Below are 24,119 nucleotides of genomic sequence, written 5' to 3'. Positions count from 1 at the left end.
GAGGCCCATTTGATGCTGTACCACTCTGGGTTCCCAGCATCTAAAGGGACGTAAGATTATTCCCCGCTTCTACAGAGGGTGGAAGCAAGGACAGGTAGCCTGCGAGGAATACAGAGAAATTGTCCGAGCAGCCAGGGATCAGGTTAGGAAAGCTAAAGCCCTGATAGAATTAAACCTGGCCAGGGACGTCAAGGGCAACAAGAAAAGATTCTATAGGTACGTCGGGGATAAAAGGAAGACGAGGGAAAATGTGGGCCCTCTCCGGAACGAAACGGGAGACCTGGTGTCGTGGTTTAACCTCAGCCGGCAACTGAGCACCACGCAGCCGATCACTCGCTCCCCGCCGCACCCCGGTGGGATGGGGGAGAGAATTAGAAGAGCACAAGTGAGAAAAACTCATGGGTCGAGATAAAAACAGTTTAATAATTGAAATAAAATAATAATAATATAATAATAATAATAATACACAAAGCAAGTGATGCACAACGCTGTCCTGGTTTCGGCAGGGATAGAGTTAATTTCCTTCCTAGTAGCTGGTACAGTGCTGTGTTTTGGATTTAGGGTGAGAACAATGTTGATAACACACCGATGTTTTAGTTGTTGCTAGGTAGTGCTTACACTAGTCAAGGACTTTTCAGCTCCCCATGCTCTACTGACTGAGAAGGCTGGAGGTGCACAAGAAGCTGGGAGGGGGCACAGCCAGGACAGCTGACCCAAACTGGCCAAAGGGATATTCCATACCATGTGACGTCATGCTCAGTATATAAAGCTGGGGGAAGCAGGAGGAAGGGGGGGACGTTCGGAGTGATGGCGTTTGTCTTCCCAAGTAACCGTTACGCGTGATGGAGCCCTGCTTTCCTGGAGATGGCTGAACACCTGCCTGCCGATGGGAAGTAGTGAATGAATTCCTTGTTTTGCTTTGCTTGCGTACGCGGCTTTTGCTTTACCTATTAAACTGCCTTTATCTCAACCCATGAGTTTTCTCACTTTTACCCTTCCGATTCTCTCCCCCATCCCACTGTGGGGGGAGTGAGCGAGCGGCTGCGTGGTGCTCAGTTGCCGACTGAGATTAAGCCACGACAGTCCTTTTTGGTGCCCAACGTGGGGCACGAAGGGTTTGAGATAATAACAGATTAACCGGAGTGTATTAAGGAACTTATATCTGTTAATAGTTGTGGGTCACAATGTTGGTTTCTCTATTCTCGATATTGATTTGTATAATCTGCATCGTGCTCTTTTTCCTGCTGTACATGTTAAAGATTGGTGTTGGGTTTTGCAGTTTGCTGTGGTCTGCAGTGAATAGTAATGTCTCACTTGTGAGGTTTGTTTTTAGAACATTGACCTTGACGTTAGTGTGGTATGTAAATTTCACAATGAAGCCGTTACTGTACCATGGAGACCATTTCGTGGAGACAACTAGCAATTACAGTGACTTTTCTGAGAGTTTTTTTACGGAGGAAATACAGAATGGCAGTGTCACTACCTTCTTCTATGATGTTTCCTCCTTCATTACAGTAATTTTTCAGTATTTTGAACATCCTTGGGCAGTTAAGATACTTCTATTAATACTTCTTGGGAATACTGTTTCGGTTTTGTCTAAAGTTGGTAAGCAATTTAAGAATATCATCCAGAGATCTGCCCCAAGGCTGGATAGTCATGAGTGTGTGGGACAAGATGGGCAAGTACCTAGGCCAATGGGCACCCCCAGTGTTTTGGAACTTCACCCCTGAGCAAGTGCAGAATCCTGAAAAGCTAGTAGAATATTTGGAAAAAGTATGCTGTCACCCTGGCAACTCCAGAGAGATGCAGCTCATTGCAACGTGCTGGGGCCTGGCCCATGCCTACCGAGCCCTGTACAACACCATTCAGTATCCTCAAAGGGAAGAGAAGGTCTCTGGCTCTGACAGTAAAACGACACGCACTGCGGCCACTCAGACCCGGGCAACACGCCCTGCGGCCACTCAGACCCCGGCAACAGGCCCTGCAGCCACTCCGACCCCAGCAACATGCACTGCAGCTACGCAGACGCCAGCAACAGGCCCTGCGGCCACTCAGACTCCGGCGACATGCACTTGCACTGCGGCCACTCAGACCCCGGTGACATGCACTGCGGCCACTCCAACCCCGGCAACAGGCCCTGCGGCCACTCAGACTCCAGTGACATGCACTTGCACTGCCGCCACTCCAACCCCAGCAAGACGCCCTGTGGCTGAACCAAAGAACCAGCCTGTGCCGGTATCAGTCGCCCCTGTACACAAGAAGAAATTTTGGAAGCGGAAGTCGGCTCGTTTAGTAAGGGAGGAAGAAGCTTCTTCTAAAAGGGAGCCTGGGGAAGAAGTGGATGAGGCAGACTACCCTGGAGAAGGGCCATCACGAGAACAGGAGGAGGAGAGCCGGCCGCTGATTGGGGAGGAGGAAGAGGAAGAACTCATAAACGAGGCAGTGACCACCCGATCTCTATCCCTGAACGAGCTGTGAGATATACGAAAAGATTTCAGCCGTCGTCCAGGCGAGCATATTGTCACCTGGCTGCTCCGGTGCTGGGATAATGGGGCCAGTAGCCTGGAATTAGAGGTTAGGGAAGCCAAGCAGCTGGGATCCCTTTCTAGGGAAGGGGGCATTGACAAAGCGATTGGAAAAGGGACACGAGTCCTCAGCCTTTGGAGGCGACTCTTGTCAAGCGTGAAGGAAAGGTATCCCTTCAAGGAAGATGTCATATGTCGCCCAAGCAAGTGGGCCACCATGGAGAAGGGTATCCAGTTTCTGAGGGAATTAGCTGTGCTGGAGGTGATTTATGATGACCTGAACAATGAACAACTATCCAAAGATCCAGACGAAGTCAAGTGCACACGACCCATGTGGCGGAAGTTTATAAGGAGCTCACCACTGTCATATGCCAACTCATTGGCAGTGATGACCAGGAAAGATGGAGAGGAACAAACGGTGGATGAATTGGCTAGTCAACTCCGGCAATACGAGGAAAGTCTTTCTTCCTCCCTCGTCTCGGCTGTGGAGAAACTGTCTGAAAAACTGTCCCGGGAGATCCAGCAACTCAGAGAGGATAGGTCCTACTCCTCACCTGTACGGACCAGTATCTCAGCTATTAGGAGTCAGCGTTCTTTTGCTCGAGAGAGAATATAAAGGGTACACACCACGGGGCACCCTATGGTTTTATCTGCGTGACCACGGAGAGGACATGAGGAAGTGCGATGGGAAACCTACTGCAGCCCTAGGGGCACGGGTACGCGAATTACAAGGGAAAACAATCACAGAAAGAGGTTCTTCCAGGAAAATTGCTGCTCCAGTTTCCAGCGGGCAGTTCCCCAGAGAGAGTAGAAGGGCTGGTCTTACTCTTGATCTTAATGAAGAAACTTCTGACTCGTACGTACAAGAAATGAGAAATGACTACTGTGATGAGGATTAGAGGGGCCCTGCCTCCAGCCAGGGGGAGGAAAGGGACAACCGGGTTTACTGGACTGTGTGGATTCGGTGGCCTGGCACATCAGACCCACAGAAGTATAAGGCTCTAGTAGACACCGGTGCACAGTGTACCCTAATGCCATCAAGATATATAGGGACAGAACCCATCTGTATTTCTGGGGTGACAGGGGGATCCCAACAGCTAACTGTATTGGAAGCTGAAGTCAGTCTAACTGGGAATGGGTGGCAGAAGCACCCCATTGTGACTGGCCCAGAGGCTCCGTGCATCCTTGGCATAGACTACCTCAGGAGAGGGTATTTCAAGGACCCAAAAGGGTACCGGTGGGCTTTTGGTATAGCTGCCTTGGAGATGGAGGAAATTAAACAGCTGTCCACCTTGCCTCGTCTCTTGGAGGACCCTTCTGTTGTGGGGTTGCTGAAGGTCGAAGACCAACAAGTGCCAATCGCTACCACCACGGTGCACCGGCGGCAATATCACACCAACCGAGACTCCCTGATTCCCATTCATGAGCTGATTCGTCGACTGGAGAGCCAAGGAGTGATCAGCAAGACTCGCTCACCCTTTAACAGTCCCATATGGCCAGTGCGGAAGTCTAATGGAGAGTGGAGACGAACAGTAGACTATCGTGGCCTAAATGAAGTCACGCCACCGCTGAGTGCTGCCGTGCCAGACATGCTAGAACTTCAATACGAATTGGAATCAAAGGCAGCCACGTGGTATGCCACAGTTGATATTGCTAATGCGTTTTTCTCAATCCCTTTGGCAGCGGAGTGCAGGCCACAATTTGCTTTCACTTGGAGGGGCGTTCAGTACACCTGGAACCGACTGCCCCAGGGGTGGAAACACAGCCCCACCATTTGCCATGGACTGATCCAGACTGCACTAGAACAGGGTGGAGCTCTGGAACACCTGCAGTACATTGATGACATCATCGTGTGGGGCAACACAGCAGGAGAAGTTTTTGAAAAAGGGAAGGAAATAGTCCAAATCCTGCTGAAGGCCGGTTTTGCCATAAAACAAAGTAAGGCCAAGGGACCTGCACAGGAGATCCAATTTTTAGGAATAAAATGGCAAGATGGACGTCGTCAGATCCCAATGGATGTGATCAACAAAATAACAGCCATGTCTCCACCAACTAGCAAAAAGGAAACACAAGCTTTCTTAGGCGTCGTGGGTTTTTGGAGAATGCATATTCCAAATTACAGTCTGATTGTAAACCCTCTCTATCAAGTGACCCGATAGAAGAACGATTTCAAATGGGGCCCTGAGCAACGACAAGCCTTTGGAGAAATTAAAGAGGAGATAGTTCATGCAGTAGCCCTGGGGCCAGTCCGGGCAGGGCAAGAGGTAAAAAATGTGCTCTATACCGGAGCCGGGGAGAATGGCCCTACCTGGAGCCTCTGGCAGAAAGCACCAGGGGAGACTCGAGGTCGACCCCTAGGGTTTTGGAGTCGGGGATACAGAGGATCCGAGGCCCGCTATACTCCAACTGAAAAAGAGATATTAGCAGCATATGAAGGGGTTCGAGCTGCTTCGGAAGTGATCGGCACTGAAGCACAGCTCCTCCTGGCACCCCGACTGCCGGTGCTAGGCTGGATGTTCAGAGGGAGGGTCCCCTGTACACATCATGCAACTGATGCTACATGGAGTAAGTGGGTCGCACTGATCACACAACGGGCTCGAATAGGAAACCCCAGTTGCCCAGGAATCCTGGAAGTGATCATGGATTGGCCAGAGGGCAAAGATTTTGGAATATCGCCAGAGGAGGAGGTAACGCGTGCTGAAGAGGCCCCAATGTATAATGAACTACCAGGAAATGAGAAGCAATATGCCCTGTTCACTGATGGGTCCTGTCGTCTTGTGGGAAAGCATCGGAGGTGGAAAGCTGCTTTATGGAGGCCTATGCGACAAGTTGTAGAAACTGCTGAAGGAGAAGGTGAATCGAGCCAATTTGCAGAAGTAAAGGCCATCCAGCTGGCTTTAGACATTGCTGACCGAGAAAAGTGGCCAGTGCTCTATCTCTACACTGACTCAGGGATGGTGGCAAATGCCCTGTGGGGGTGGTTGCAGCAATGGAAGCGGAGCAACTGGCAGCGCAGAGGCAAACCCATCTGGGCTGCCGCATTGTGGCAAGATATTGCTGCCCGGGTGGAGAACCCAGTTGTAAAAGTCCATCACGTAGATGCTCACGTACCCAAGAGTCGGGCCACTGAAGAACATCAAAACAACCAGCAGGTGGAACAGGCTGCTAAGACTGAAGTGGCTCAGGTGGAGCTGGACTGGCAACATAAGGGTGAGTTATTTCTAGCTCGGTGGGCCCATGACACCTCAGGTCACCAAGGAAGAGATGCAACATACAGATGGGCTCGTGATCGAGGGGTGGACTTGACCATGGACACTATAGCACAGGTTATCCATGAATGTGAAACATGTGCTGCAATCAAGCAAGCCAAGCGGTTAAAGCCTCTTTGGTATGGAGGACGATGGCTGAAATATAACTATGGGGAGGCCTGGCAGATTGATTATATCACACTCCCACAAAGCCGCCAAGGCAAGCGCCACATGCTTACAATGGTGGAGGCAACCCCCGGATGGCTGGAAACATATCCTGTGCCCCATGCCACTGCCCAGAACACTATCCTGGGCCTTGAAAAGCAAGTCCTATGGCGACATGGCACCCCAGAAAGAATTGAGTCAGACAACGGGACTCATTTCCGAAACAACCTCATAGACACCTGGGCCAAAGAGCACGGCATTGAGTGGGTATATCACATCCCCTGTCATGCACCAGCTTCTGGGAAAATCGAACGATACAATGGACTGTTAAAGACTACACTGAGAGCAATGGGTGGCGGGACGTTTAAACATTGGGATACGCATTTAGCAAAGGCCACCTGGTTAGTCAACACTCGGGGATCTGCCAATCGAGCAGGCCCTGCCCAGTCAGAACTTTTACGTACTGTAGATGGGAATAAAGTCCCTGTAGTGCACATAAAAAATATGCTGGGGAAGACAGTCTGGGTTATTCCTGCCTCGGGCAGAGGCAGACACATCCATGGGATTGCTTTTGCTCAAGGACCTGGGTGCACTTGGTGGATAATGCGGAAGGATGGGGAAGTCCGATGTGTACCTCAAGGGGATTTGATTTTGGGTGAGAATAGCCAATGATCTGAAATATGTGATGTTAAGTACTAATTATAGTTATAATAGTTATACTAATAATACACAGATATACTAATCATACTAATAATATTATATGCCATACTAATGTTATTACAATAAGAATCACCCAGACTAATGAAGAATAACTTTAGTGAAACCAAGCAAAGCACAGTGATGATGGTACCAGAACTGACTTCAACATGGAACAATCCAACACCACATACCATCTCCATTTTTCCTGCCCTGAAAGATTATTATGACAGATGGAGCCCGAAGTCATGGACTAAATGAACTCACCGAACATTTTAGAGGGATGGCCCACAGACGAAGGGAATGATATCTCTGTGTGTGTGTGTGTGTGTGTGTGTATTAAAAAAAAAAAGGGGGGTGGTGAATAATGAAAATGTACTGGAAAATATGAGACTTGAGCATGACGCAGATGGTATAGAATAAGGGGTGGATATTGTCCTGGTTTTGGCAGGGATAGAGTTAATTTCCTTTCTAGTAGCTGGTACAGTGTTTTGGATTTAGGATGAGAACAAAGTTGATAACACACCGGTGTTTTAGTTGCTGCTAGGTAATGCATACACTAGCCAAGGACTTTTCAGCTTCCCATGCTCTACCGACTGAGAAGGCTGGAGGTGCACAAGAAGCTGGGAGGGGGCACAGCCAAACTGGCCAAAGGGACATTCCATACCATGTGATGTCATGCGCAGTACATAAACTGGGGAAAGCTGGCCAGGGGGGCCGCTGCTCGGGGGCTGTCTGGGCATCGGTCGGCGGGTGGTGAGCAATTGTACTGTGCATCACTTGCTTTGTGTATTATTATATTTATATTATTATTATTATTATTTTATTTCAATTATTAAACTGTTTTTATCTCAACCCAGGACTTTTTCTCACTTGTGCTCTTCCAATTCTCTCCCCCATCCCACTGGGTGGGGGGGAGTGAGCGAGCGGCTGCGTGGTGCTTAGTTGCCGACTGAAATTAAACCACGACAAACGCAATTGCTCACCACCCGCCGACCAATGCCCAGCCAGTCCCCGAGCAGCGGCCCTTCCCACCCAGCTTTCCCCAGTTTATGTACTGAGCATGACGTCACATGGTATGGAATGTTTCTTTGGCCAGTTTGGCTGTGCCCCCCCTCCTAGCTTCCCGCGCACCTGCAGCCTTCTCAGTCGGTAGAGCATTGGAAACTATAAAGTCCTTGGCTAGTGTAAGCATTACCTAGCAACAACTAAAACATCGGTGTGTTATCAACTTTGTTCTCATCCAAAATCCAAAACACAGCACTGTACCAGCTACTAGGAAGGAAATTATAGAATCATAGAATCATAGAATCATTGAGGTTGGAAAAGACCTCTAAGATCATCGAGTCCAACCGTCGACCCAACACCACCATGTCCACTAAACCATGTCCCTAAGCGCCTCATCTACACGTCTTTTAAATATCTCCAGGGATGGGGACTCCACCACTTCCCTGGGCAGCCTGTTCCAGTGTTTAACCACTCTTTCAGTAAAGAAATTTTTCCTTATATCCAATCTAAACCTCCCCTGGCGCAACTTGAGGCCATTTCCTCTCGTCCTATCGCTAAATTATCTTAATTAACTCTATCCCTGCCGAAACCAGGACACCTGGTTACCCGGGATATGGAGAAGGCGGAGGTACTCAATGACTTTTTTGCCTCCGTCTTCACCGGCAAGTGCTTGAGCCTCACCGCCCAAGCCGCAGAAGGCAAAGGCGGGGCCTGGGAGAATGAAGAGCCGCCCACTGTGGGAGAACATCAGGTTCGAGACCATCTAAGGCACCTGAAGGTGCACAAGTCCATGGGACTCGATGAGATCCTCCCGCGGGTCCTGAAGGAACTGGCAGATGAAGTTGCTAAGCCACTATCCATCGTATTTGAGAAGTCGTGGCAGTCCGGAGAAGCTCCCACTGACTGGAAAAGGGGAAACATAACCCCCATTTTTAAGAAGGGAAAAAAGGAAGACCCGGGGAACTACAGGCCAGTCAGTCTCACCTCTGTGCCTGGGAAGATCGTGGAACAGATACTCCTGGAAGCTATGCTAAGGCACATGGAGGACAGGGAGGGGATTCGAGACAGCCAGCATGGCTTCACCAAGGGCAAGTCCTGCCTGACTAACCTAGTGGCCTTCTACAATGGGGTGACTACATCAGTGGACACGGGAAGGGCTACAGATGTCGTCTATCTGGACCTCTGTAAGGCCTATGACACGGTCCCCCACAACATCCTTCTCTCTAAACTGGAGAGGTATGGATTTGATGGGTGGACTGTCCGGTGGGTGAGGAATTGCTTAGATATATATTGGTAGTGGTCAATGGCTCAATGTCCAGATGGAGATCGGTGACGAGTGGCATCCCGCAGGGGTCCGTATTGGGACCAGTACTGTTTAATATCTTCATCAATGCCATAGACAGTGGGATCGAGTGCACCCTCAGCAAGTTTGCAGATGACACCAAGCTGAGTGGTGCGGTCGACACGCCAGAGGGACGGGATGCCATCCAGAGGGACCTGGACAAGCTGGAGAAGTGGGCCCGTGTGAACCTCATGAGGTTTAACAAGGCCAAGTGCAAGGTCCTGCCCCTGGGTCGGGGCAACCCCCGGTATCAATACAGGCTGGGGGGTGAAGGGATTGAGAGCAGCCCTGCCGAGGAGGACTTGGGGGTACTGGTGGATGAGAAGCTGGACATGAGCCAGCAATGTGCGCTCGCAGCCCAGAAGGCCAAGCGTATCCTGGGCTGCATCAAAAGAAGCGTGGCCAGCAGGTCGAGGGAGGGGATTCTGCCCCTCTACTCTGCTCTGGTGAGACCCCACCTGGAGTACTGCGTCCAGCTCTGGAGCCCTCAGCATAAGAAAGACACGGACCTGTTGGAGCGGGTCCAGAGGAGGGCCACGAAAATGATCAGGGGGATGGAACCCCTCTCCTATGAAGAAAGGCTGAGAGAGTTGGGGTTGTTCAGCCTAGAGAAGAGAAGGCTTTGGGGAGACCTTATTGCAGCCTATCAGTACTTAAAGGGGGCTTATAAAAAAGATGGGGGCAAACTCTTTAGCAGGGCCTGTTGCGACAGGACAAGGGGGAATGGCTTTAAACTAAAGGGGGGTAGATTTAGACTCGATATAAGGAAGAAATTTTTTACGCTGAGGGTGGTGAAACACTGGCACAGGTTGCCCAGAGAGGTGGTGGATGCCCCATCCCTGGAAACATTCCAGGTCAGGTTGGACGGGGCTCTGAGCAACCTGACCTAGTTGAAGATGTCCCTGCCCACAGCAGGGGGGTTGGACTAGATGACCTTTAGAGGACCCTTCCAACCCAAACTATTCTATGATTCTATGATTCTATGATATCGGTGTATTATATCAAAGAATGGGAAGGGTGGTGGTGGCTAATGAGGATGTATTGGATAATGTGGGACCTGAGCATGACGTAAATGGTATGGAATAAGGGGTGGAGAATGTGCTGGTTATGGCTGGGATAGAGTTAATTTTCTTCATATGAAAGAGGTCATAGGTCAATGACCTGCTATGCCACCTGGACACTCACAAGTCTATGGGGCCGGATGGGATCCACCCGAGAGTGCTGAGGGAGCTGGCTGAGGTGCTCGCCAAGCCGCTCTCCATCATTTGTCAGCAGTCCTGGTTAACAGGGGAGGTCCCGGATGACTGGAGGCTTGCCAATGTGACGCCCATCCACAAGAAGGGCCGGAAGGAGGATCCGGGGAACTACAGGCCTGTCAGCCTGACCTCGGTGCCAGGGAAGATTATGGAGCGGTTCATCTTGAGGGCGCTCACAAGGCATGAGCGGGACAACCAGGGGATCCGGCCTAGCCAGCACGGGTTCATGAGAGGCAGGTCCTGCTTGACCAACCTGATCTCCTTCTATGACCAGGTGACCCGCCTAGTGGATGAGGGAAAGGCTGTGGATGTGGTCTACCTGGACTTCAGCAAGGCCTTTGACACTGTCTCCGACAGCATTCTCCTAGAGAAGCTGGCGGCTCACGGCTTAGACAGGTGGACTCTGTGCTGGGTCAAAAACTGGCTGGATGGCCGGGCCCAGAGAGTTGTGGTGAATGGAGTTACATCCAGTTGGCGGCCGGTCACGAGCGGTGTTCCCCAGGGCTCAGTACTGGGGCCGGTCTTGTTTAATATCTTTATTGATGATCTGGATGAGGGGATTGAGTGCACCCTCAGTAAGTTTGCAGATGACACCAAGCTGGGCGGGAGTGTTGATCTGCTCGAGGGTAGGAAGGCTCTGCAGAGGGACCTGGACAGGCTGGATCGATGGGCCGAGGCCAACTGTATGAGCTTCAACAAGGACAAGTGCCGGGTCCTGCACTTTGGCCACAGCAACCCCATGCAGCGCTACAGGCTTGGGGAAGAGTGGCTGGAAAGCTGCCCAGCAGAGAAGGACCTCGGGGTGCTGGTTGACAGCCGGCTGAACATGAGCCGGCAGTGTGCCCAGGCGGCCAAGAAGGCCAATGGCATCCTGGCCTGTATCAGAACTAGTGTGGCCAGCAGGAGTAGGGAAGTGATCGTGCCCCTGTACTCGGCACTGGTGAGGCTGCACCTCGACTACTGTGTTCAGTTTTGGGCCCCTCACTACAAGAAGGACGTTGAGGTGCTGGAGCGTGTCCAGAGAAGGGCAACGAGGCTGGTGAAGGGTCTGGAGAACAAGTCTTATGAGGAGCGGCTGAGGGAACTGGGACTGTTTAGCCTGGAGAAGAGGAGGCTGAGGGGAGACCTCATCGCTCTCTACAACTACCTGAAAGGAGGTTGTAGCGAGGTGGGTGTTGGTCTTTTCTCCGAAGTAACAAGTGATAGGATGAGAGGAAATGGCCTCAAGTTGTGGCAGGGGAGGTTTAGATTGGACGTGAGGAAAAATTTCTTTACTGAAAGAGTGGTGAAACACTGGAACAGGCTGCCCAGGGAAGTGGTTGAGTCCCCATCCCTGGAGGTATTTAAAAGACGTGTAGATGAGGCGCTTAGGGACATGGTTTAGTGGGCATGGTGGTGTTGGGTTGACGGTTGGACTCGATGATCTTAGAGGTCTTTTCCAACCTTAATGATTCTATGATTCTATGATTCTATGATTCATAGTAGCTAGTATGGGGCTGTGTTTTGGATTTATGCTGGAAACAGTGTTGATAATACAGGGATGTTTTTGTTATTGCTGAGCAGTGCTTACACAGAGTCAAGGCCTTTTCTGCTTCTCACACTGCCCCACCAGCAAGTAGGCTGGGGCTGCACAAGAAGCTGGGAGGGGGCACAGCCAGGACAGCTGACCCAAACTGGCCAAAGGGATATTCCATATCGTGTGACGTCATGCTCAGCATATAAAGCTGGGTGAAGAAGAAGGAAGGGGGAGACGTTCGGAGTGATGGCGTTTGTCTTCCCAAGTAACCGTTACGCATGATGGAGCCCTGCTTTCCTGGAGATGGCTGAATACCTGCCTGCCAATGGGAAGTATTGAATGAATTCCTTGTTTTTCTTTGCTTGTGTGCATGGCTTTTGCTTTACCTATTAATCTGTCTTTATCTCAATGATGAGTTTTCTCACTTTTACTCTTCCAATTCTCTTCCCCATCCCATTGTGGGGGGAGTGACTGAGCAGCCATGTTGTGCTTAGTTGCTTGCTGGGGTTAAATCACGACACCTTTCAATATATAAAGGGGGCTTATAAGAAGGACTGTAAACACGCTGAAGTGACTTGCAGCTGAGGTGTAGAAAAACACATATATCATACTAACTGTTGTTTAGTTTTGTGTGCTTGACAAGTAGAATGTCTGTGTTTAGATAACATAGGCCTGTGATAGACTCAGAGGCACCCTATCGAACATGCTTGAGATTCCTGCCCTGCTTTGGGAAAGATCAAAGCACAGTGGTAAACTACGCCTGCGTGAATCTCTGATATACAGGCAAAAACGGCAGGTTTGGCGATCCTCTAGCAATGACCGAGCTCTGCGATGCCTGTGTTCCCGCTTGTGTGCCTCTGCCCGGGTGGTGCTTCGGGGATCCCCCAGTTCGTGAGGTAATGAAAATAAATTTACTCTTTGCATTTCATCTGTTTTTGTGGTTGTTCCTGCATCCTGCCTGTGTCAGCTCACACAGGTCCCTTCCAACCTAAACCATTCTATGATTCTATAGCAACCTGTGCAACAACCAGGCCTCCAAAGATACGGATGACGTCCAGTGCACACAATCTATGTGCTGGAAGTTTGTACAGAATGCACCAACGTAGTATGCCAACACCATTGTGATAACTGTCTGAGCAGACATCGAGGCACCAAGTGTGGATAATCTGGCCTGCTAGCTCTGGCAATTTGAAGAGAATCTCTCTTCCCCCTTCCCCTACAGGCCTGCATCTCATCTGTTGAGAAACTGTCACACTGGTTCCAGCGACTTAAAGAGAACGTAGAGAATCTCTCTTCCTTCTTGCCCCTATAGGCCAGCTGTATTGTGTTTACGTGGCAAGGTTTTGGTAGTGGGGTGGGGGCTACAGGGGTGGCTCCTGTGAGAAGACACCAGGGGCTGTCCCCATGTCGGACAGAGCAAGTTCCAGCCAGCTCCAAGACAGACCCACTGCTGGCCAAAGCTGAGCCAATCAGCAATGTTGGTAGTGCCTTTGTGATAACATATTTAAGAAAGGGTAAAAACTGCCGTGCAATAGCAGCTGGGAGAGAGGAGTGAGAATATGTGAGAGAAACAACTCTGCAGACACCAAGGCCAGTGAAGAAGGAGGGGGAGGAGGCGTTCCAGGCACAGGAGCAGAGATTGCCCTGCAGCCCGTGGTGAAGACCATGGTGAGGCAGGTTGTCCCCCTGTAGCCCGTGAAGGACCCCACGCCGGAGCAGATGGATGTGTCCTGAAGGAAGCTGTGACCCTGTGGAGAGCCCATGCTGGAGCAGGCTCCTGGCAGGACCTGTGACCCCGTGGAGAGAAGCCCACACTGTAGCAGGTCTGGCAGGACCTGTGGCCCCACAGGGGACCCATGCTGGAGCAGCCTGTTCCTGAAGGACTGCACCCTGTGGAAAGGACCCATGCTGGAGCAGTTCTTGAAGAACTGCAGCCTGTGGGAAGGACCCATGTTGGAGAAGGTCGTGAAGGACTGTCTCCCATGGGTGGGACCCCACACTGGAGCAGGGGAACAGCGTGAGGAGGAAGGAGCGGCAGAGACAATGCGTAAAGAACTGACCGCAACCCCCATTCCCCGTCCCCCTGTGCTGCTCGGGCGGAGGAGGAGGTAGAGAAATCGGGAGTGAAGTTGACCCCAGGAAGAAGGGAGGGGTGGGGGGAAGGTGTTTTAAGATTTGTTCTTATTTCTCATTATCCTGCTCTGTTTAATTGGCAATAGATTAAATAATTTCCCCAAGTCGAGTCTGTTTTGCCCGTGATGGTAATTGCTGAGTGATCTCCCTGTCCTTATCTCTACCCACGAGCCTTCCTCATATTTTCTCTCCCCTGTCCAGTTGAGGAGGGGAGGTGATAGAGCGGCTTGGTGGGCACCTGGCAGCTAGCCAAGGTCAACCCACCACACCAGTGTCTTGGCTATGAAGAGTGCTGTACAGAGTCAGCCTTTCCCTGCTCAAATGAAAGGGAACTGTGGGCGCACACCACATGCCACCCTGTGGTTCCATCTATGTGACTATGGGGAGGACGTGAGGAAGTGGGACGGTGCACCTACCTTGGTCCTGGAAGCCTGTATACATGAATTGCAGGGAAAAACAGCAGCTAAAATGGGTTCATCCAGGAAGATTACTGCTCTGGTTTCTGTCAAGCAATTCCCCAGAGGCAATAGAAGGGCTGAAGACACCTCTCCTCCTGATCCTGATGAAGGGACTTCTGGTTTGCAATTACAGGAGTCAGGTAATGAATGCTCGGACCAGAATGTATTGATCCTGACCAGGAGACCATTGTACATCGAGGGGTTAGTGATCCACATAACAGTTAACCTGAGTAGGTCCAGGCCTGTGCTGTGCCATGGTATCCTGCACATACAGCATGGCCTTCAGGTCTGTGTTGTGCTGCACAAATCTCTTGGCCACAGGATAAACAGCCAACTAACTAGCGGAGAAGCCTGTGGGCAGCTCCCACTTGGTATCAATGATTAGACTGCCGCATGTCCTTGCCCTTATCTAGGAGTGCAGCAAGAGGTTCTCATGTGAACATCCTTTCTGTTTGACAGTGGAGATGATGAATAGAATTGTTTTATTGTAAGAAAATCCTTTAAATAGCTTGAATGACCAAAATGGGAGAATCTCTTCTATGGACGGGGTCTGCCCAGCATGCTGTGTGTGGACTGGAGGCCCGTTCGATGCTATACCCAGGTGGCATTAGGGTACACTGCGCACTGGTGTCAAGCAGAGCTTTATACTCCTGTGGGTCCGATGTGCCAGGCAATTGTTTGTCACCCAGAGGTGCTGGTCCATTATGATCCCAGTAAGAAAGGCACTCAGACTCTGTAAGGTATCATTTAAAATGCTATTTATTAGAGCTAACAATATAAGGAGAGAATAGTATAGATAATCTTATGTCCCTTTAGATGGTGGGAACCCCAGGTGGTGTAGCATCGAATGGGCCTCCGAGCCATGTGCATCATGGTGGGCAGATGCCAGAGGAGAAAGGTGTAATTGTTAATTGTTTCCATGAGATGGTTCCTGGAGTACTGGGACAGCAGCAATGTAGGGCCCAAATACCAGATTAGGCTCAAGGCCAGTGCTTTTATCATAGCTCTCCCAGGCAAAGCAAAACAAAGTGATAAACAATACAGCAAACAGCAAAAATTGAAAGCAGCCATTAACAAGCCCTGGATTTTGATGTACAGCAACAGAGGGAGCATGCCATGGAGCAGGCGAGGAGAACAAATAAACCAGTGTTGAGAGCAAACAAGTCAACATCGTGACCAGCAACAGCAAGTAACAACCTGCCAAGTAACAGCTAAACAGGTATAACACCTATAAATTCAGTCTAGCACACTCCAATGAAATCTATCGTTATCTCGAACCCCTCAAGCCCCACATTGGGCACCAAAAAGGACTGTGGTGAGTTGACCCCAGCCAGCAACTAAGCACCTACTAGCCACTCGCTCACTCCCCATCCCAGCAAGATGGAGGAAGGAATCAGAAGAACAAAAGCAAGAAACTCATGGGTCGAGATAAAGACAGTTGAAAAAGTGAAGGAAAGAGAGGAAAACCAATAAGTGGTGCAAAGGCAATCACTCACCACCTCCCACCAGCAGACTGATGCCCAACCAGTCTCCGAGCAATAGCTACTTTGAAAAGACTACCCCCCCAGTTTTATTGCTGAGCATGACATCATATGGCATGGAATATCCCTTTGGTCAGTTTGGGTTAGCTGTCCTGGCTGTGTCCCCTCTTAACTTCTTGCCCACTCCCGACCTACTTGCTACAGGGACAGAGTGAGAAACAGAGAAAGCCTTGACGCTGTGCAAGCAATGTTCAGTAATAGCTAAAACATTGGTGTGTTATCAACACTGGTTTAATCACAAATCTAAAACAGAACTCCATACAAGGCACTATGAAGAAAAGTAGCTCCATCCCAACCAGACCCAGTGCACTCCTCCATCCAGGTTCTTTCTGCAAGTGGATTTTTCATGTACACAAAATAGCAGCCCCACACAAGTAGAGAAGACCCAGCTTCCTAAGCATGTATAGATTTGGAATATGGCATCTTTACCAAATGACCTCCTGCTTCATTCTTTTTTAAAGGGCAAAGGTTCCTAATTATAGGAGACACTGAAACCCGAATGGAGGCTGATGTTCCTCTGACCTTTACAGGGAGGCATTTAATTACCGGTGAGTGGCATCCCATCCTTGACCATTCCTACAGCCATTCTTTCACCCCCCTTAACATGAATTTCATTCTCAAGTGCCTAAATGTCTCCTGCCCTGAGTAGAAACCTCCCAAACCTACTGCAGGACTCAAGGTCCATTCTGGGACTGGACACCTAAACAGGTAGAGAGTGTAACACTGTCACTTAGTGGATCTGGTTATTACATACATTTTCCAGCAATATAATACTACTGAACTCAATTGACCGCATGAAGTTTTAGGCTGAGCAATAAAGAGCTACATCACTGAAGATGGACCAACTTATATTAGAATCATAGAATCATTTAGCTTGGAAAAGACCCTTAAGATCATCAAGTCCAACCGCAAACCTAGCACTGCCAAGTCCACCACTAAATCATGGCCCTAAGCGCCACATCTACACGGCTTTTAAATACCTCCAGGGATGGTGACTCAACCACTTCCCTGGGCAGCCTGTTCCAATGCTTGACAACCCTTTCCTCACGTCCAATCTAAACCTCCCCTGACGCAACTTGAGGCCATTTCCTCTCATCCTATCACTTGTTACTTGGGAGAAGAGACCGACACCCACCTCGCTACAACCTCCTTTCAGGTAGTTGTAGAGAGCGAAAAGGTCTCCCCTCAGCCTCCTTTTCTCCAGACTAAACAGTCCCAGTTCCCTCAGCCGCTCCTCATAAGACTTGTGCTCTAGACCCTTCACCAGCTTCGTTGCTCTTCTTTGGACACGCTCCAGCACCTCAATGTCTTTCTTGTAGTGAGGGGCCCAAAACCGAACACAGTATTCCAGCTGCGGCCTCATCAGTGCTGAGTACAAAGGGACAATCACTTCCCTAGTCCTGCTGGCCACACTCTTTCTGATACAGGCCAGGATGCCATTGGCCTTCTTGGCCACCTGGGCACATTGCTGGTTCATGTTCAGCTGGCTGTCGACCAACACCCCCAGGTCCTTTTCCGCCGGGCAGCTTTCCAGCCACTCTTCCCCAAGCCTGTAGTGTTGCATGGGGTTGTTGTGACCCAAGTGCAGGACCCGGCACTTGGCCTTGTTGAATCTCATACAGTTGGCCTCGGCCCATCGATCCAGCCTGTCCAGATCCCTCCGTAGAGCCTTTCTGTCCTCAAGCAGATCAACACTCCCGCCCAACTTGGTGTCGTCTGCAAACTTACTGTCATGGTTTAACCTCAGTCGGCAACTGAGCACCACACAGCTGCTCGCTCGCTCACTCCCCCCCGCACCCCGGTGGGATGGGGGAGAGAATTGGAAGAGCACAAGTGAGAAAAACTTGTGGGTTGAGATTAAAAACAGTTTAATAATTGAAATAAAATAATAATAATAATAATATAATAATAATAATAATACACAAAGCAAGTGATGCACAGTACAATTGCTCACCACCCGCCGACCAATGCCCAGCCAGTCCCCGAGCAGCGGCCCCCCCGGCCAGCTTTCCCCAGTTTATGTACTGAGCATGACGTCACATGGTATGGAATGTTTCTTTGGCCAGTTTGGCTGTGCCCCCCTCCCAGCTTCTTGTGCACCTCCAGCCTTCTCAGTCAGTAGAGCATGGGAAGCTGAAAAGTCCTTGGCTAGTGTAAGCATTACCTAGCAACAACTAAAACATCGGTGCGTTATCAACTTTGTTCTCATCCTAAATCCAAAACACAGCATTGTACCAGCTACTAGGAAGGAAATTAACTCTATCCCTGCTGAAACGAGGACACTTACTGAGGGTGCACTCAATCCCCTCATCCAGATCATTGATAAAGATATTAAACAGAACTGGCCCCAATACTGAGCCCTGGGGAACACCACTCGTGACCGGCCGCCAACTGGATTGAACTGCATTCACCACAACTCTTTGGGCCCGGCCAGCCAGACAGCCAGTTTTTTTACCCAGCGAACAGTACACCCATCCAAGCCATGAGCAGCCAGCTTCTCCAGGAGAATGCTGTGGGAAACGGTGTCAAAGGCTTTACTAAAGTCCAGGTAAACACCATCCACAGCCTTTCCCTCATCCACTAAGCAGGTCACCTTGTCATAGAAGGAGATCAGGTTAGTCAAGTAGGACCTGCCTTTCATAAACCCATGCTGACCGGGCCTGATCACTTGGGTGTCCTGTACGTGCCGTGTGATGGCACTCAAGGTGATGTGCTCCATAACCTTCCCCAGCACCGAGGTCAGGCTGACAGGCCCGTAGTTCCCCAGATCCTCCTTCCGGCCCTTCTTGTAGATGGGCGTCACATTTGCTAACCTCCAGTCAACTGGGACCTCCCCGGTTAGCCAGGACTGCTGATAAAGGATTGAAAGTGGCTTGGTGAGCACTTCCACCAGCTCCCTCAGTACCCTTGGGTGGATCCCATCTGGCCCCATAGACTTGTGTGTGTCTAAGTGGTGTAGCAGGTCGCTAACCATTTCCCCTTGGATTATGGGGGCTTCATTCTGCTCCCCATCCCTGTCTTCCAGCTCAGGGGGCTGGGTACCCGGAGAACAAGTGGTCTTACTATTAAAGACTGAGGCAAAGAAGGCATTAAGTACCTCAGCCTTTTCCTCATCCTTTTCTCACTATTTCCCCCCACATCCAATAAAGGATGGAGATTCTCCCTAGCCCTCCTTTTATTGCTAATGTATTTATAGAAACATTTCTTATTGTTTCTCTGTATCGGAGTCCTACATATTAACTACTCTTCTTCCATTGCCTTCATAGGAAGGGATGGCATTAATTTTCATTATGGGCATGATTATCTCATTCTGTTTCCTTCCTTCTGGAGCATTCAGTAGCTGGGCTCAAGTGAACTATTTACATAAAAAGTAGAATATTACTTTACTAGTACTAGTTATCTTCATGTTAAAGGCCTGAACCAAATGCCAAAAGAAATACATTATATTAGTGAGGTGTACTGCTTTAAAAAATGCAGAAACACAACATAAAATAAAATAAGTACTGCTGTATATTCCTAATTTCAAGTATTTCTTAAGGATTTAGTAAATGAGGCACTGTGGTTACTTTGAGATTTAAAAATCAAACATACAACCTATCTTTCAGGATTTTACCAGATAAAGCCAAATCAATGTATGCCACTGTATTTTCAAATTATTCTTCTTTATCACCAAATCTTTCATAGTTCAGCTGTATGTCTTTTACTCACATGGATCAAATAAAAGCTGATATGAATCCCAGTTTCCTGTTTTTTTTAAAACAGTAATTACTAAATACTAAAATTAATAACTTTTAGAAACTTTGGATAAAACATACTAGATAAACCTCAAACTTTCTGACTCATACAGACTGGTTAGAGCTCAGAAAGCAATGGCAATCTGGAGCTAGATCTGTATAATTATTTGGCACATAACTCCTATTGATTTCATAAACTTTTGTGAATGGTGCCATAGTTACTCAGTGGTAACATGTTGGTGGTATAGGTCAGGCTGTCTAGCTGGAAGCTTATAAGACAGTTCTGTCTTATGTAAAAGTCAGTTCTTTGCCAGCCAAGGAGGGAGATAAAGATGCTTAGCATAGAATTACCAAGGGAATTTATTCTCTCATGTTAGCTATGCACATAGCATTGCTCCAGCCTAACACATGGAGGACCCCGATACAGAGGAAAGCAGGGTTTATATATGTTACAATAGAGTTGTGCAGCCTAATCAAATCACTCATGTTACAGGGTGGACTAATCAGTTACTATTGCTCGTGTAATCGGTATGTGCTTGTCCCGTGCAGGTGGTGTAGATGATTCACGAATTTGTCCAAGTAGTATATTCTTTATTTGCAGCGCGCTGGATGCACGGGGGATCTCTCCACCTATCGTGCATGCCCACAACAAAAGTTACATCTCATTTATACAATTGAGTAATGAATATTCTAATAACACCTATACATATTCATTATCTAACCACGCCTATCCTCACTCCTCATGCTAATTAGTTGCTAATTAGTTGCATCTGCGCAGATCTCCCAAATAATTCTGGGCCGGGGTCGTTCCAGTGAAGGCTCATAGTCTTCCTCGTCCCCTTTCACCTAGTTGGCGCCAGGTTTCGCTGATCTTTGAATATATTGCTGACAGCTTGAAGGTCCTTTACGCTTATCAGACCGTCTCATTATCCACCTTACAACAAACTGTTTTTATAGTTCCTGTGTCTTCTATCTTCAGAAGGTCAGGGTTCTTTATCTTTAGAGGGTCAGGATTAATTGGTATGCACAAACATCTGCTCTTTATCAAACACATGACAGAATATAAATGTAACACAAATTATCTACATATACATGACAGAGTAATGATTTACGTAAACACCTGGTTCACAATAATTGTCTAATTATTTGTCTAAATATATTTCTCTTGTCCTCCATCAGTCCCCCCTTTTTCTGTATCATGAGTAAATTCTTTTACTACATCTTATATGATTTCATTAATTGCTTTCTTATAAACCATGAGATTAAAATTATGGTTATAAAAAGGTTCTTCAACCAAGCAAGATTTGGTAACCACGATGTTAATTTATTCCAGAGTTCTTCAAAACTCCAGGAGGTGTCATCCTGTGTAACCTGATGCAGTATTTTAGTCTGATCCCAAATTACCTGCAAGTCTGTGGAAACCCGACCACTCTGGTCAACATATGTGCAACAACTAGTATTGATCATTATACAAACTCCTCCTTGAGCAGCTAGGAGGATATCCAAAGCCATTCTGTTTTGTAATACTACTTTGGACAGACTCTTAAGCTCTTCTTGTTGCGCTTGGATTGCGTCCATAGTGGCATTTTCCAATTTTTCTACAACAGACGAAATATTTACTAGTGCTTTCTCAATTTCACTCACTCCTAACCATGGCAAAAACCATCTTACAAAACCATGAAAAGCGGTAGGTTTCTCAATTAAAGGATTGTTTCGTTTAAGTCGTCTTAATGGGCTTCTCAAAAATCCCTTATCTAATCGAGTATGTATTGTCATATTGGGAATAACTACTCCTAAGGTGCAAGTTCCTTTCCAATTTTCAGGTAACGTTTTTCTAGCAGTATCATTACATATCCAATACCATCCTTTTCCTTCAGGGACAGGCCATTTGGTAGAATTGTTCACCTCACTATTGACACCTATATTTATTGTCTTATTACATGCTGTCTGATTTCCTACATATACCGTATCACTACAATATAATTTTCCCATACCAGTAGGTGGATTACATCGTTGAACACAAGTGTAGTAAGAATCCTGAGGGGCCGGAGTTGTTATACTTATTTGTTTCGCATCTATCCCCGAATCCCAAGAGGTATTTATCCATAATTTTGTCCAAGACACGTTAGAAGGAATTGGAATTCCGATTAATGATATTCCTTTTTTTCCCATGTTCGGGGATATGAGTACATACCCAACAATCGCTTCGATTAACTAATTCAGTCACTTGTTGTACCAAAGATAGGTGAGTATTTTCTTTCCAACCGCCCTGTATTTGATCAATTTGTACAATTACCGAAATAACTGCAATGAAGTTGGTCCAGTTGATTCGGCTTTCCATAGGGCCAAGATTTCTTTTCTCGCACCTTAATAGCTGTATTAGTAGCCAGTAATACTTGGAAGGGTCCTTTCCATTTTTGCTCTAAAGGATCACCTGAAATAGTTTTGATTAAAACATAATCTCCTGGTTCAAAACTATGTAGAGGTCCATCTAATCCACGAGCTCGAGTTCCCAATACTTGTTTAGAAATTTTTCTCATCTGTTGATGTAATTCTCTCAAATATTCATACCAATAACTTTCTCCTACTTGTCTTAGATCTTCTCCTGAAAAGGTATGTTGATAAGGTCTCCCATATAATATTTCAAAAGGACTCAAGTTTTCCTTATTTCTAGGTTTAGTTCTTAGTCTTAATAATGCCATTGGTAGGGATTGTGGCCATGTTAAATTAGCTTCCTGACTAATTTTAGCTAATTGTAGTTTCAGTAAGTGATTCATTTTCTCCACTTGACCACTCGCTTGAGGTCTATAGGGAGTATGCAGCTGCCAATCAATTTCTAAGATATGACTGATCTTTTGCACTATTTGGGCACAAAAATGTGGTCCCCGATCTGAAGATATTGTTTCCGGTAATCCAAACCGAGGAATTAATTCAGTGAGCATGAATTTTATCACTTCTCTAGACTTATTGGTTCTACACGGACGTGCCTCTGGCCATCCTGAAAAAGTGTCTACTAGAACTAATAAATATCGAAACCCCCCTTTTCTGGGTAATTCCGAAAAATCTATCTGCCAAACTTGTCCTGGGTAATTTCCTTTACCAATGACCCCTATTCGTACTTTGTCACCTGTTTTAGGATTATTTTTAGCACAAATCTCACATTGTTGTATAACTTGTTGAATTTTGGTATATAAATCTTTTCCAATCCAATATTTACTTATTGACTTATAAGTGGGGTCCACACCCCAATGTGTCTTAGCATGTTCTAATTTTACTAAACCCCAAATAATTTTAGAAGGAACTATTATTTTTCCTTCCGGGGTCCAAGCCCATCCATTAGCATCTTTTTTACCTTTTAAGTCGTGAATTAGTTTGTGGTCTTCCTTTCCATATTGGGGAAGACTTGATGTAGTTATTGTTTGGGCATTACCGTCAGGGATCAAAGTTAGCCCTTCAACCATTTTTCTTTCTGCTGCAATGCGAGCTTCTGTGTCAGCTAATCGATTTCCTTTTTCAAATTTAGTTTCTCCCTTTTGGTGTCCTTTGCAATGCATAACAGCAACTTCCCGAGGTAATTTTATGGCCTCTAGAAGATCCAGAATCTCTGATGCATGTTTTATCTTTTGCCCCTGGGAAGTTAAAAGTCCTCTCTCTTTCCAAATAGCTCCGTGAGCATGAATTACTCCAAAGGCATATTTTGAATCAGTCCAAATGTTTACTCGCTTACCTTTGGTTAATTTCAAAGCTCTTGTCAACGCTATAATTTCAGCCTTTTGGGCAGAAGTACTAGAAGGTAAAGGACCCGATTCTTTTACCTGGTCTGTTGTAGTTACAGCATACCCGGCGAACCGTCGTCCTTCTTTCACAAAACAGCTCCCGTCTGTAAATAATTCTTCATCCGCTTCCTCTAGCGGAGTTTCACGTAAATCGGGTCGACTAGAGTAAACAGCTTCTATTGTTTCCATGCAATCATGTTCCAAGGGTACTTCTGACACTCCGCTGAGGAAAGAGGCTGGGTTCACAATGTTAGTTACAATTATTTTGACGTCGTCTTGTTCAGCCAACAATGCCTGATATTTTAAAAATCTTTGAGGAGACAACCAATGAGTCCCCTTTTGCTCCAAGACGGCTGAGACTGTATGTGATACCAACACTGTCATTATTTGTCCCAAAGTAAATTTCCGAGCTTCGTAAATATTTATAGCAACCGCTGCCACCGCTCGCAAACACGAGGGCCATCCTTGGCTGACTTCATCCAATTTCTTTGAAAAGTAAGCTACAGCACGTCGATATGGACCTAATTGTTGAGCTAATACTCCCAAGGCAAATCCTTGCCTTTCATATGAGTATAGTAAAAGTGGTTTACTAATATCCGGAATCCCTAAAGCAGGGGCTCTCATTAATTCATTTTTCAATATTTTATATGCTCTCTTTGCTTCCCCTGTCCATTCCAATTTCAGGTTAGATTCTTTTAATAATTCATATAACGGCTTCACT

General features: G+C 47.5%; 1 protein-coding gene across 1 annotated transcript; it reads right to left on the bottom strand.

Annotated features, from left to right (window-relative positions):
• Positions 1-20,192: 20,192 nt before the first annotated feature.
• LOC143171916 (syncytin-2-like) lies at positions 20,193-21,886 on the bottom strand. Its single transcript, XM_076361097.1, has one exon. The coding sequence runs from the start codon at positions 21,792-21,794 to the stop codon at positions 20,838-20,840; it is 957 nt and encodes a 318-aa protein (XP_076217212.1). The 5' UTR covers positions 21,795-21,886; the 3' UTR covers positions 20,193-20,837.
• Positions 21,887-24,119: the final 2,233 nt, after the last annotated feature.

The sequence above is a fragment of the Aptenodytes patagonicus genome, chromosome W, assembly GCF_965638725.1.
Source record: "Aptenodytes patagonicus chromosome W, bAptPat1.pri.cur, whole genome shotgun sequence".
Classification (NCBI taxonomy): domain Eukaryota; kingdom Metazoa; phylum Chordata; class Aves; order Sphenisciformes; family Spheniscidae; genus Aptenodytes; species Aptenodytes patagonicus.
Note: the sequence above shows the minus strand (reverse complement) of the source record. Positions and strands in the feature narration are given on the sequence as shown.

What these genes read in the sequence shown, in the direction of transcription:
- LOC143171916 (XM_076361097.1), bottom strand. Translation starts at nt 21,794, where the DNA reads ATGGGAAAAAAAGGAATATCATTAATCGGAATTCCAATTCCTTCTAAC.